A 16006-nucleotide genomic window follows, 5' to 3' on the forward strand; every position below is an offset into this window, starting at 1 on the left:
ATAATTATATATATAAAAGTGTAAAAAAAACACAGTGCCTAGAACTTATAAAATTAAATACCCAGAATCTCATGAAAAGAATCAATTTTCAATCTTAATGACAACGAAATTGTCTCATCAAAGAATTGACCTGACACACACATTATTATTACTGATGATGTAGTAATGATGATCATCATCTCCAACTGAAATCTAAATTATTTTCTTACAGATCTTAAAACATTTTGTAAACAGCTTTAAATAAAAATTTTAATACATAAATCCTTTGGGATTTGGTAATAAAAAAAATACTAAAAAAATGTACAAGAAAGACAATTTATTCTCTCTTCAAACGTATCATTTCTTACGTAAACATCTTGTGATTCCCTGATCTCACACTTCTATACAAATGGCTGAAACATGGTTTAGACATAATTCAACATAACACAGATCTTAGAACAAATATTACAACACAATAGCAATATTGAACATAAAAATAAAAATTCTTTTTTTTTTTAACGCATTTATTAAACCTTTTTTATTTTAAAAATCATTGTTTTGGTCCTGACGTCCACTGACCAAAAAAGGAGGAATGAGTTTTTTGTACAGGACTAGCAGGTTCAGTCCACAAGAAATTAATAAAAAAAAAAACTGCAATAAAGTAATTTCTGCGACGGCCACGGGATAACGGCGACGCACTCGCCCACATTTAGACTCGATGCCAACGAACCACTTGCAATGGCCTCTAGGTCACGACCAATCGACCAACGTTCCACCGGGGAAGGGAGGGAGGGACACGGGAGGTAGATCACAGACAAGCTTGCCCTCGCACAGAGATCACAGAGACTATTTTCGTCTCAAGTCGGGTTCACGGAAACGCACCGACGAATAATTTACAGCACCGGGGGGAGGCAAAAAATTGAGTTATTAGTGATATGGAAATCAAAAAAGTAGCAGAATGAGTTTGTAACTTTGGAAGGGGAATGAGGGAGTGGGGGAGGAGGCACTTGTTTGAACCACAAGCACATTCCAGGAAAGTCAGTTTCCTCTCAAAGAGTAAAGCCAATTAGCAAAACAACTCCTTTAATGCATCCATGAATTTGACTTAGCAAAACTCTCATTCCAAATTACTTCATTTAAGCCTCAGTTTCAATACTTAAAAAATAAAGTACATTAAAATGAAACTGAAACATGGTAAAACTTACACTTTTCATATGGATTCAAAATAACTAACTTTTAAAGTGAATATTACTTTGAAACGAGGTAATTTGTGTTGAGATTTTACTGTACAAATTATTTTAAACAAAGATATGATATTTTCTGCAAGTCATTCAAAAATGTTAACAAATCAAGCAATTACTTTCCCCCCAAAATGTTAAGAAATAAAGTTGTCACATTTCCCTCCCACTAAAAAATAATTAACACACGTGCCGGCGCCATATTGCTAGTCTGCACAAACCACGTGCCCGCAACAACACATCACAACATTTCGTCAATGTTTTCCGGATGTCTGATAACGTCTGGATCCCACGTGACGCGAGCGCAATTCACTTCCTCTGTATCTGCCAGAAATACGACTCACGGCAGCAGCTCACTACAAAGCGCAAAATTTTCACGTTCGGCAAGGTTGAAGGTTACGTAAACTTAACGTCACAAGATTTGCTTTTCCCACAAAACTTCGCTTGTGCCGTTAACGTTTTAAAAATACGTAAAGTTTATTATTTTGTAGATCTTTTTTCCTGTGATCAACTTCTTGATTGCGCCAGGAAAACCTTAAAATTTGTTCACTCACAGTTGAAAAATAGGTTAGGTTTATTTTACCCCCCTCCCTTTTCCCCTCTCTGCCTCCTTTGCGCAACTACCCGGGCCCTACAAGTGCGTGGTGACGGAGAGGGCGGCATCGCGGCGGTCATGGCGCGGGGTGAAGGGCGGCGGGGGCGGACGAGGGGGCGCCGGCCGACGAAGCAGAGGGGTTGCCCACTCCCGCCGCCGCGGGCGGGATGTGTGGCCGCCCCTCCAGCTTGCTGTACTCCAAGTGGAAGTCCTTGGCGACCTTGCGCCAGTTCTGCGCGTCGAAGAAGTAGTAGGTGCCTCGCTCGTACGTCGTCGTCTTCTCCACGATGGCCATGCCAGACACTTGCGTGATCCACACCTTCTCTTCCAGGTGGTACCGCCAGTCCCGGTTGTACCTGGGACACACACGTCGGTGCGGTTACAGGCACGTGTGAAACACCCAGTCACTTACCCCAAGTTATTTAACATTTTAACAAGCCTCAGAAAAACATATGTTTTTCTTAAAAATATCTGTGTAATTGAAATACTGAACCAACTGGATTTTTAGACACACCTTTTTGTGAACTTTAGTAGGTACTCTTGAGAATTAGGAGGGTCTGACAATAAACAGCATCAAACAATTTACAAATCTGCTTTACTTTAAGACACAGTGGTAACTTTTAAGCTGACCAACTCATCAACATCACTGAGAAGAGTATGTAAGTAAAGCACATTATTTAGAAAGGCTTAAATGCAAAATGTTACAAAAAAATGGTAGATGAATTTTAGCTTGCACTGTGACTCACATAATCCAATCGAGTCCAGACGAAAATCAAATTCATTTTAATCAATTGGACGAGATTTGACAGTTTTTTCCTTAAAACTCAATACGTAATTGACACTCGCAAAAGCATAAAATCAATTACCACTATTCTGGGAACATTTAAAATTGAAAACTCTTATTTATAATCTTGCTATTTATGCGGTTTTCTCAAACTATGGTTTATTTTACCTAAATGTACTTGGAAAATAAAATGCAGTAGAACCTCTTTTTCACGTACCCGGGATTAGCGTTTTCCCGTAGTTAACGTATTTTTTTATTTGCACCATCATTTCCCCTATAGGATTAATGCATTATTTTCCCGCTATATGCGAAAGCATTTCCCGTAATTTACATTGCAACAGGGCAGCATCTGTGAGAATACCATCAGAAAAAGTTATTATGATTAGAACATATTTCTAATACGTCCATGCACGTACTCGCGACACCTTCATTTGCCATTGTAAACAACCTTCACTTCAAAATTTTATTCTGTGCCACGGTAAACTATACGGCCATACGTCTAAATATTCTGTGATATGCGGAAACGATAGGTAAAGTTAAAACAAAATGTGCCATTTTTTAAAATATTTATACATAAATTTATATACGCACTTTAAATTAAAAGTTATAGACGCAACTACTGAGCATATACTAAAATTATTTAAAGAAAATTAATTCTAGCAAAAATGGCATCTTCGTGTGTGTGTGGTCAAGCTCGTTTCACTTCAATGGTTAGTTGAAGGTAAGTTTTTCTTGGCGACAATATTAGTGATTTAAAATTATAAAATGACCGTTTGTGTTAGAAAGATAAATAAAATTCATAAATCATTTATAAAAATATAAATGGTATTTTATATTTTAATAAATGATTTTGTATTAACAAATTCCCAAAAAAAAAGTTTCTGGAAGCAGTTGGCAGTAGTGAATTCTGAACATGGCAACGATTGTGCTATGTTTTTTTTTTCCAATTCATAACAAGTGATGGGTAGGGACATGCAAATCTCGCATTTGCAATAAAACCAATTTTTTCGCGAAATTCGTAAGTTTAACACGAATAACCTCACTTTTACATAATTTCCGATACCACAAATTTTTTTGCGAAATACGTCTGTTTACCACGAATAACCACACTTTCCCGCCGTTTGGTAACTTAAAAAAAAAGTAAATAAACAGCCGTTGTCACCATTGATAACACCAGCAACGTAAAGTGCACTCGTGCACTAATACGCTCACGTCTCGAAGGCACGTTTACAGAGTCAAAAAGAAATGTACACCATTTTGTTGGATATTTTTTGCGTTACAGCGCTTGTGTCGCAAAGCAAATTATAAATAACGCACAACTGTTCTTCTTGCATCTACTATAGACTGTGCAAACCGTTTTAATTTGTTCTCGTACTGTAAACAAATTTAACAATTACGTTTTCTGTTTAAGAATTATAATTTTCGTTTTAAAATGTTGTAAACGGTGCGGCTATTTTATAAAAACTGTAGTTTGTGATAGAAAACGTCTTCATATTTCTCAGCAGAAGTGTGAAAATGTAATATATGGCGAAACCTCAAGCAACCACCAAACTTTGTGAGCGCGAATTTCGTGATCGTGGGTTATATGCGAGTGATGAAGATTAATGTGTCGACACTGCAATGTTACTGACTCGTGGGATAGAAAGGACACCTGCACGAAACATGTGAAAAGTGATAAACACAAGAGGCTGGCTGCTAACAATATTAAAAAGAAAAGACAAATGTCTCTCTCAGCTGTGTTCCAAACTGCAAAAAATAAAATAAAAAAAGGATTCAGCAAACGAAAAGGCGAAAGACACGGTGGAAGCTTTTGTTAAAGCAAAAAATACCACTGGAAAAACTTTATGATCTCAACATTCGAAGATGGATGGATACATATATTGAAGGAGCGGGCAATTTACCACACTCAAGAAACCTTAGAGAAAAATATGTTTCTGAGCTTGCTAGTTCACGTCTTGAAGAGGTCAAGGCAAAGTTACTAGGAAAGAAGATTGACATTCTTTGCTACGAGACAACAGGCAAAATGGTGAGGTGAGTATTTGTTGTGCTTTTTAGGATTTTGACAGATTCTAGTCCTGAACTTCTTGTTGGTGGTGTTCACTTTCTCGAAAGCGCCAATGGCACACATTGCATTCGAGCAATTCTGGATTCACTCAAAACATATGAAGTGAAATATGAAGATGTGAAAAGCATAGCTACTGATTCAGCTAGATATATGAAAAAGTGTGTTTGAAGGCTTAAAATTGGTAGTTGGGAAAGACCATCAACATGTGCAATGTTGGTCACACAAGCTAAGTCTTGTTGGCAACATTTGGGCTCAGGAGTTGAAAGATCTCAATGAAGTAGTTGTCAACAACAAAGAATGTGTTTCTGAACACGAGGAAGAGGAAACACTTGTATTCTCAGTTCCTCAGAGAGAATAAAGGTGAAAACTGCCAGTTGTTTCCAATGTTTTATACCTGACTGCTTTCATTTGGTTGTGGAGTTTTGCTATTAAGATGAAATGAAGGCTACCCAAAATGCTGCTGTGCTGTTCTTGTCCTCTTTAAGTTACAGTGAAATAAGTGTGATTCAGTGCCTGGCGGTTGTTATGAAAGATCATGGAAAGTGTCTTGTTGATTTAATAATGAGGCTAGAAGGCTGGAGCTACCCAAACGCTCATATTATGCACGGTGAGCTTACCAAGGTGCAGCGCAACTTTGAAAACATGAAGCAGTGCATTTTTTTTGACGAAACAAAACAAGTTTTGGACCACATGAACACCACAAAGCAGCTGCTGTGAAAAGAAGTGTAGTGTAAGTGTAAGCTACACACACTGGATGCGAAAATGGGAAGCCAAAACCGTAAAATTGTCCTTTTTATTGACCAGTGTCCAGCACATCCACATCACATTGAGCTGAGGAACCTAAAGTTGGTCTTTTTTCCTGCTAACTGCACCAGCCACATGCAGCCTTTAGACTTGGGCATAATTCATGTGTTCAAGGTAAACTACAGGAAAAGGTTGGTGCAGAAAGCTCTGTGCATGCTGGAATCTGGAAAAGACCCCACCACCTTGAAGTTCAATGTTCTTGATGCACTTCATAACATTGCTTATTTGTGGAACAAGGTACAGCCAGAAACTATAACTAACTGTTTCAAGAAACCTGGATTCTTTTCTTCTGGAGTGACTGCTGTTGAAGAGTTATCCAGTAATGATCAACTTGATGAAGAAGTGGCAAAACTGCAAGCTGGTGTGTCATTTAGTGACTTTGTAAAAGTAGACAGATGTTGTAACAACAGAAATTGAATACTTAAATGACATTGTCGACAACCATCTGACAGAAAATGCTTCTGTTGACTGTCAACACAGCGAAGAAGACGAAGATGGTGAAGAACCTATTCCAATGCAGGCAGAAGCAACTCAGGCGGTGAGTACCTTAAAAAAATTTGTGTCTAGTTTCAATAATGCTGAAGACCTTATTCCGACCCTGCACAAACTTGAGGTGGACATTGAGCACTTGTGCAGACTCCGTTCAAAACAATCGCACATTTCAGACTTCTTCAAGAAGCTTTAAGTAAGATTGATTGTATTTGACTAAGTGTGATATTAAAGGTAATTATTGTATATGTATAGTAACAATTTTTATTAACAATTTTGTTTAAAGTGCTGTTAAGGTTGTCTTTGTTTTACTGTCTGAGATAATGAAGTGCTTATTATTGTGTAAAACTTGAGAACATGTAACATTTGACTTTGTTTAGTGCATACTGTTTGCTTATAATGGTATTTATAACGATTAAATATTAATTTTAAAAAATTTAGCATTTCCCACTTTTTACATATTCTTGCATTTTACATATATTTTTTCGGGTCCCTTGAAATATGTAAAAAAGAGGATCTACTGTGTTTTAATGTCTCCCGTATAGTTTTTCTACTACAGTGAGAATCTATAAAAGTGATGTTCGGCAGGAGTGTAGCAACATTAAAGTTGTCTTGTGAATTTGTAATTTTGATTATCAAATTAAATAACGAGACTGTTTATAAAATATATTATTTATTAGGGATGGGTTGGTACCTGTTCTCGGTTCTCGGTTCCTAAGGTTCTCAGCAATCTAACCGGCACCGAGAACCGCACATAAAAAGTCGGTACCGGTACCCATTTCAAAAACAGTATTTCAATACAACTTAAATGTAGATCAAAATGGCCTCATTCACGTCAAATTTGGATAAAAATTCACGTTTGGACTCCTGTGAAAAAGTAATAATCGTAGCCTTAAAAGAAATTACACGTGAAAATACTTTATACTCCCGTCAGGCCGTCACATCTCTAAAGAAAATATGTTTCTAAATCAAAATAAAACAGTAGAAGGTGCCATGGATATAAGCCATCGGAGTGGGCAACTGTACAACATATATACCTCAGAACAAGCCCGTGAACAGATAGACGCCATATTTGTTTCACAGGTTTTTAAAATAGGCACCCAACAGACTTTTAGACATGCAAGTATGCGTGACTGATGTAAAAATACTAATTAAACGTGCAAATTCCATACTACGTGTTTTTAATAGTAGCGGTGACTGTTTCCTAAATGTTCCTGTAATAATTATCGCATTCCGAAATTTTATGCTGCGGAGTGTAAGTACCGTGCACCTGCAGCCATCTAGCGGAATATTTATTAACTATCCCCTTCAGGCAAACAGAATTGCTTGGGAACGGGAAGTGATACGTTTCTAGTGTTTAATAAAATGGCGTGGATGAGGATGCAGCGGATACGTGATAGCATTTATTATTTATTATTATAGCTAAAGTGTGTTTATTACTTGTGCAAAGTGGTGCATGGATGTGTAGTTGTATTTTCCTTTTGACTTTTCAAACAAAATATTCGTTGACACTTGGAAAATATAATTATGCTGGCAAAACTTTGCAAATTAATATTAATATTTTTTGGTTTGTTTATTTATTGTTAGAAATGGCATCAGAAGTGTGACAGTATTTTTCTGTTGACAGTGCAAACAAACTGTTCGCCAAGTGTTCATTGTGTAATAAACTTATTTCAAAAGGAGAGTCAAAATCCACAGCCAATTTGAAAAAAAACTAGGGATGGGCCGGTTGAATCCTCGAATCCTCGAATCCCACCGAATCTCTAGTATTCGAAAGATTCAAAATTCGAGGGAAAAGATTCAGGATTCGAGGAAAAATATTGATGTAAATGTAGTACTTTAAAAACTTAAATGCTTACAATCTACTTGGCCTGTTTACGTTTTCCTTGGAACACGTCCTATTGAGGTACAGTAGAACCTCGTTAATACGTGATGGTCAGGACCGAGATAATCACGGATTACCGAATTTCACGGACTAGCGATTAAAAGCCCGGAAGGTCTTGTCAAGTTTCTCAGACACCGGCGTGCAGCTGGGTTAAGGCCCTTCATGGTAAGGGCCGGCCGTCTTCGAATTAGTGTCTCGGCTTAAAAAAATACAGCACTGCCTAGCCATTAGTTCACGGTCATTTACAACAGCTGAAGAGAGAAAGATAAGATCATGCTGACCTTGCCCCCCCCCCCCTCCTCTTCGTACAGCCGAATGCCAGCCAGACACGTCACTCGCCAGGCGCCTGCTGTGCATTGGCGGGCGGAAACAAACAAAGGGAGACGGGAAGCAGAAGTCAGGACATCCCCCTCAAGTTTAAAGAGTGACAAATGTGACAGCTGAAAGGGGGGCGACACAAAGGGTCGGTACAAACAGCGTTGCAGAGTTTGGCGGCCCACGCGATGGCTTGTAGTGTTTGCCGGCCGCCGGCCCGCGTGACGTTAATTTTAAGCGCTGACAATTTTTACTTCACTTTTTTTTCTTCTCTTTTAAATCGTCCCGGATTATCCGATTTCCCGAATTAGCGCATCACGGATTAACGAGGTTCTACTGTATTGTACTTTTAATTCGTTATTAAATAAAAAAAATTATGAAGCATGTACTGATTTGGGAAACTTACTTTATATTCATGAACATGGATGCATTGTCGCTACATTGGCATTAAATAAGGCATAAATCACACATGTATTCTCAGAATATGCTAAAAAATAAAATAAAGCAAATTTAGCATCTAGACTAAATATGAATCGTGTTTTTTTTTTTTTAAATAACTTTACCGAGAAATCTGTTACTTAGTAATACAACAATAATGCCGACTTTGATCAAAAGTTACGGTCGCACATGTAGTAATAAAAATGAAATAATGAATGACAAAAATTAATATATTATACAATTATTATTTTAATCGCAATTCAATTTTAAAGATTCTGATACACATTCTATTTATGAATTTTTTTAGGACCAAGTTTGGTTTGTGTAGACTACCAACGTTAAAATATGTATTATCTGAGAATTCCATGATGGCCAACCAATGAATTTGTTAGCCAATCATTTTGAGCAACATAAAAAATAACTAATATTAATATAAAAAATTTTAATGGGTAAACTAGAGAAAACACCCCGTCACTTTTAACTTCGGGCATATTAATCACTATGCTTTAGTGAGGCTTAATTTTAAAAGACGCACGACAATATTTCTTATGGCCTAAAACCATTGAAGCCAAGATGGCGCCTTTCAGTTTCCATTAAATATTTCAGGAAAGCGTTTACCTTCATTTGGGACTTTAAACAAATGTCAAGTTGGTAACTACAAAATATTGTTCCGTCGGATGTTGAATTTCGTTTTCCGATTTCCGTGGATACATGAATCACTGCACTCACAGATAATGCCTAACTGCCTTAAATCCCCCAAGTTGGATTCTACAGCAATTGATGAAGTGACCAGATTCTTACGTGATCCTACAGTTAACCAAGAAATAAAAATTCTCGAATACTGGAAAACTCAGTCTGCGTGTTCACCCAGGCTACATAAACTGTCCATAAAATATTTGTGTTCACCACCTGCGACAGTGTTCTCTGAACGTTTGTTCAGCACTGCAGGAAACATATGTGACCAAAAATGGAATCGTCTTGATCCAGACCATGTCAAAATCCTTGTTTTTTTTTAAATAAAAATTTAAAGGGTTAAATAATTCAGCATAATGTTTAAATTTTTCTCTTAACTTATAAATTATTTTATAATTAACCCTTGAGAACTGGATTCGGATTCGAGGGGTGGATTCGAGGTACTGTTTGGGATTCGGATTCGAGATTCGGATTCGAGAAAAATGTGATTCGAACCATCACTAAAAAAAACATTTATCAAATGTACATTCTTTGGCAACTGGAAACATCAAAAATTCCAAAACGTATGTTCGCACTCATACATGTGCCAAATACAACTTCAACAAGTGCCAAATGTATCGAAAATTACTTTCATAAACCAACTATGACTGAAAGTGAAAGTGTTTTGGCACCTGATTCTTGTGAAGAGGCACTAGTTGTACAGGCTGTGGATAGTCCAGAATTCCAGGATTGTGAACCACAAGGCAATTTTTCGGAGTTTCACCAGTTTTGTCTTCTAATGGTGAAATGAGTACCAGGCCGAAAATAATAAGATATACATCTGCTGCAAACCAGCCAACATTAGCTCAAGCTTATGACAAAGTTTCCAAGTTCAAACCACGTGATTGTAGGGCCCAAAAGATAACTAGGCTCATAACTGAAATGGTTTGCTTAGATATGCAGCCACTTTCAGTAGTTGAAAACAAAGGTTTTAAAAGACTGATTAACCATTTAGAGCCTAGGTACACCCTCCCTTCACAAAAAGTTTTATCAAATAAATATCTGGAATAAATGTACAGAGATCTTCATAAAAGTGTCATGGAAGAGCTGGGAGAAGTGAAGCATGTTGCTGTAATTATGGACTTTTGGACTTCATGTGCTGTTAATGATTATCTTGCGTTGACTGTTCATTTTTATCTAAAGAGAAAAGGTACCTTGGAACTCTGTCAGAAAGTTATTGAAGTAGTACCATTCAAAGAAATTAGCCATACTGGGGACAACATTCGCCGCTTTCTTTCAGATTTACTTAATGAATGGGGCTTGGCAACAAAGGTAGTTGCAGTTGTGAGGGATGGTGGAACCAACATCACCAAGGCACTCGATGATTCCATGTTTGTTCGGGTACCATGTGCTGCACATCTCCAAGTTGTAGTGAGAAAGGCATTTGTAGATAATCCTGTTGTAAAGAACCAGCTAGTGCCCAAATGCAAAAAGATTGCCTCTAGTTTCAAACATTCTTACAAAAATACAAAAATATTGAAACGGTGCCAACAACAGCTCGATCTTCCCCAACACAGAATGATACAGGATGTATCCACACGCTGGAACAGTACACTGCACATGATAAAGCGACTTTCAGAGCAAAAAAATGCTATAATCAAGGCCAGTAGTAGAAAAGATGCAACTGTAGCTGCTGAACTAACTGTGGATGAGTGGAGGAAACTGGGGAAATTGATCGAGATAATGGAGATATTCGACTCTGCGACGTTGCAGCTGAGCAAAGGAACATCTTCACTTTCAGAGGTAAGTCCAAAGAGTGCACTTTTGGAGTTGCAAACAGTAGTCATGCCACTGGTTTACATTTACAGTTGTTGTTGGTAATTAACTGTGCAACAACTTCTATTATTTAGCATTAAGTAATTGACTGCTGAAACTTACAACTTAACACATTTAAAATTCTGTGCTATTATTCTTCAGGTGATACCATTAATCTGTGTAATCCAGCACCATTTGGAAGTTCCTGTCCCTAAAGGCATTGGGCTGCAGGGCTTAAAAAATGATTTATTGGCTTGGCTGAAACAAGAATTTGGCTTCATCTATACAAGTGACCTAATAGTAAAGGTTACTTTGTTGGATCCACGTTTCAAGATGAACCCTTTTCAGAATGGAAAATACAAAGAAATTTTGAGTTCGGTTAAAGACTCAATTATTTGTGAAATGAAGATGATCAACAAAACTAGTTTAATCCCTGAGAAAGGACAGACATTAGAATCACAATCTTTTGCTTGTGATGTTCAAACAGGCAAAGGTAATTGCATTTGGGCCAGATACAAGCACGTGCTTGCTTCCAGCAGCTCAGGACCTCCATTATGCACTAGTGCCGAAGATGAAGTGAAGCTCTATTTTCATGAACCAACTTTGAACCTAGAGACTGATCCGAAGGCAATCGGTCAATACTGGCATGACTCCGAGCATGAGAGACTCAAACAACTGGCTCTGAAGTACCTCTGTATTCCTTCAACCACTGTGTCAAGTGAGCGTGCCTTCAGCACTGCAGGTGCCATTTGCGATGTTAAGAGGAACAGACTTGACCCTGAAAGGTTCAAAATGTTGATTTTTTGTCATAATAATTTGATTTAGGCAATAAGACTGTTGGACAGGTTTTTATTTTAATTCTTTGAATGTGCTCCTTCATTTCATTGTCATTTACTGCCATCATTGTAATATTTTTATTTTAATACTTATGTTTTAAAGAAGGGTGTATTTAAATTTCCTGAGGTAGTTGCTATTATTATTACAGTAAATTTTAATGTAACAAATTATTGTTTTCTCTATGTTATTTAGCATTACTTTTCACCAATACATTTATATATGCAGTTCGTAGGTTTGTTCGATGTAGCTTGAGAAGTATCTAAAAACATTAAATTTGCTTTGATAGGCCTAGCTAAAAACTGAAACATTTAGCCAAAGCACTTCTTTATTAGAACATAATAAAAACACCAAGGACAGTCTTAATCAAACATGTTTCTATTTTTTGTGTAATTAACCATTTTTTGAAAATGTAAGTCTGAATATATACTAGTTAGTGTTCTTTTTTGTAACTGAAGCAATAAATATTTTATTACTTGAAACACTACATAAAAAGTGGTGATATTACTTATCTTACTTTTAAAGTGAGAACCGAGAACCGATTTTTAAGAACCGGTACCGAACCGAGAACCGGTAAAAATCAAGAACCGACCCATCACTACTATTTTATTTATATTAAACCTAATTTAAAGCCATTTTTTTGAATAAATGGTGCTCTGCTGTTTTAAAATGCCAAAGTATTGACAATTTGGAACTGGCACAATTTATCGTTAAACAGAAAACGGCATAAGAAAAAGGAAAATTAATGCTGAGTTAACTTTTCTCCCGGTTGTTTATACTTTAAGTGTCAGTAATCTTTTAAGTAACACAAAGTTTTTAAACATGTCCATTGAAAAATGCTTGAAAAAAGTCAGAGATTATTATGAATAGACGGGAGAAAATCCAACGGCTGATTGCAACGTCCAGAATGTTTCAAACTTGCCAAAAATACTGGTTGTGAATCAAATCCAGATAATGCACAGGGTTAGAGAGGCTGCCGCGACGAGAGACCTGACGCAAAATTGATGCGACTTACAGCTCTGCCGCCGCTGCAAGTTGGATGACATCACCGACGTTCGTGTAGAACATGTAGAACAGCAAGTCCTCCTTGTACCGGTTTAGCTTTACATGGTACAGCTTGTCCCTGCAACAACAGTCCAAGCCTAACAAAACACAGCAGGGAGATAATTAGTGATGCAAAAGTCTATTCTTTGACTCTCGCAATTCCATGAGTGTTGAGAATTGAAGGGCATCAATAGCATTTTGTTTCCGCTCCAAAAAGAAAACTCCTAATATTATTTTCTAGCTAGTGAAAATCATAATTAGTATACCTTGTTTTAATTTGTGGAACTGTAGTTAGCTGTGGCTAAAGTTATTTTTTAATACATCTCGAAACAATTGCTACGATGTCAAGTGCACCAGGAAAGTGTAGTAAATAATTTTTAAGTAGAACCTTTTGCTAAGAAATGTGTAGTATATTTTTTATTTTTCAAGTCATATTAGATAATACAGTACACTCCCTATTTAACGCGGTTGTCGGGGGACATAACTCTTACCCGCGTTGTTGCATAACCGCGATGTTTCGATGTGACCAAGGTCAAAAGGCATAAAACACCGCATGTGTTCTAATTAATAGGTCGGCAAGCACGCACAGTATAGACGGCCCGGCCCGCCTTATGTGCGCACTTTGCATCCGCAGTTTTCACTAAACGCGGGTGAAAAAATTAAAATACATAATAAATTTCAAAGATAAATATTAAATGTTGAATTTTTTTTATTTTTCCGCGTGCCGCGCACAGTTTGTCGCACGGCCTACGAGCGCGCCACACGCCGCCATACACACGTGCGGCTAGGGTTACCAGACACTGATAACAAAAAAGGAGGACATTCACCTCGCAAAAGGAGGACATTTCACTAAAAAGGAGGACAATATATATATATTTTTTAAAAGCCATGAATTAATTACAATGGAGTACGATATTTTACAATGTTTTGGCATTTAATACAGTTTCAGTATAAAGAATCAAACAAACTACGCATATACAGTATATTAATAACACGTGCTTCTGCATGTGCTGCTACCTGTCAAGCTGTCATAGAACTACTTACTAGTGGGGTGACTGCGGACAGCGCATTAGCGCGCACCGCGCGCTTTACTCAGAGTGTAACTGCAGGAATTATCTCACTTTATAAAAAAGCCGGACATTTTGGAGCATAAAGGAAAATCCGGCCGGACGCAAAAAAATACATAAAAAGGAGGACATGTCCTCCTTTTGCTGGACGTCTGGTAACCCTACGTGCGGCACACAAGCTGCTGCCAGTCTCGTGGTGTCAGCCATAGTATCTGCTTCGTCAGTGTCCGTAACAAAGTAAGTGCAGTGTGTGCGGTTACACACGATTCTGGGGTCAAAGTCTTCTAAATAGAAAGGCCGTAGTGATACTTCAAACCGAATATGAATCGCAAAGTACCGAGTTTGATTGACAAAATAAAAATTCTAGATGGCGTGTCTTTTGCAGAAGTAGGCCACAGATACGGGAAAAACGATTCTAGCATTTGTACAATAAAAAATAAAGAATCGTCTATCGTGTCAAGTGGTTAAATTTTATTATCAATGCTTTCAGTAAATTATAAATGGTCACACATGGGAAACAAAAATTGCGCCAAATTAATTTTAGCGCAATTAAGGGCGCCGTAATAAAAAGTCTGTTAAACTTTGTCTTTACTTATTCCACCAAACGCTGTGTCGAGTTGCTGAGTGTGTGTGGCTTGGATCGGCAAGTGTTATATTCCCCAGCCTCTGGTTAAAGGTCGGTAGGCCGCTACACATAAACATTTCCGGGGCTTGTTTACTACCACACGGCAATAGTGGTACAGTATGGTTCACGTAAGTATTGGACCACAGGGAATTCCTCGGCAAAGATTAAAAATACGCTAGCTGATTTACTTTAGTGTTTAATGTTAAAACATTATACTAAAGTAAAAAGATGAACGTGTATAATACAATGAATTACCCAATAATATTACGTCTGAAGATTTAAGTGTTGTAACAAAACATTTATATACAGATTTCCAGTAAAATACCTATTAATATAGTACATACTGTACAGTAAAAGATGGTAAAAAATAAAAAAAGAAGTCATAGTTTGTGTAAGTGCTCCACACTAAATGGGAAGATTCTGGAGTGGAATTTTTAACACAGGACTACCTGATTTTGCCTTGTACGCAGCAACGCTGCTCAGTCAAGTGACTCATGCTCTGCCTGTGTGCTGCGTGAACACATCCCCTCCCCCACCCCCTCCCCCTCATCGTGTTTCTGCCCGCTCCAATCTCTACCTCTCTCTACGCCTTATCTTTCCTTCCCCCCTCTTCCCTCTCCGACAGTATACGTCAACTATAGCCCGTCCCACTCTTAGATTGCAGTACACGGCTTATAGCGCGCGCTGTTGCCAAATCTCTAACACATTACGAATTTCAGGAGATGCGTGTATTTGTAATTTGGATCGAACAAGAAGCATTTTAAGAAATCATATCGTAATTTATAATATTTTATACTATTACACATATAAAATTGTAATAATACCACTTTTATGTAAATTTCAAATAAAAACTACCTATTGTAGACGAAAATTTCTTATAGTTTGCTTTTCTGTTCTAAAAATCCCATATATATATATATATATATATATATATATATATATATATATATATATATATATATATATATATATATATATATATATATATATATCACATTTTCATGGGCCCGATAAATGCCGTATTTTTGGACAAGTCATATCCAAAATGATAAATAAAATACAGTAATGAATTCTCGGTCGAGTAAGTTATGGGAAAAATCCGAACAATTGGTTCGAAATGGGGAAGATTTTTTGAAAAACAGGAAAATCGCAACAACTCCCATAATATGAATAATATCGAATCCGTTTTAACGTATGATAACTCGGATTACCTAATGCCGAAAAATGTTTTCTAAATACATTTTTGATACGACCAGCCATAACTGCATGGGTTCGAAAAAAAATTTCACCGGACAAAAAAACGTAACTGCCTTAGTAGAAACCTATCAAATCTGTTTAAATTGTTTGTAATAATATC

The 16006-nt window shown here is 37.2% G+C and overlaps 1 protein-coding gene across 2 annotated transcripts in view; it reads right to left on the reverse strand.

The window, feature by feature from the left end:
- Nucleotides 1-299: 299 nt before the first annotated feature.
- Nucleotides 300-16006, reverse strand: part of LOC134527642 (regulator of gene activity) — a 56037-nt gene continuing 40330 nt past the window's right edge. For both annotated transcript variants that reach the window (XM_063360506.1, XM_063360505.1), the window contains exons 6-7: nucleotides 12929-13036; nucleotides 300-2168 (exon numbers count right to left, since the gene is read on the reverse strand). In XM_063360506.1, the coding sequence (XP_063216576.1) occupies nucleotides 1889-2168; nucleotides 12929-13036 (388 nt within the window). In that variant the 3' untranslated portion in view covers nucleotides 300-1888. The remainder of the gene's footprint in view (nucleotides 2169-12928; nucleotides 13037-16006) is intronic.

The sequence above is a fragment of the Bacillus rossius genome, chromosome 1 (assembly GCF_032445375.1).
Source record: "Bacillus rossius redtenbacheri isolate Brsri chromosome 1, Brsri_v3, whole genome shotgun sequence".
Lineage (NCBI taxonomy): Eukaryota > Metazoa > Arthropoda > Insecta > Phasmatodea > Bacillidae > Bacillus > Bacillus rossius.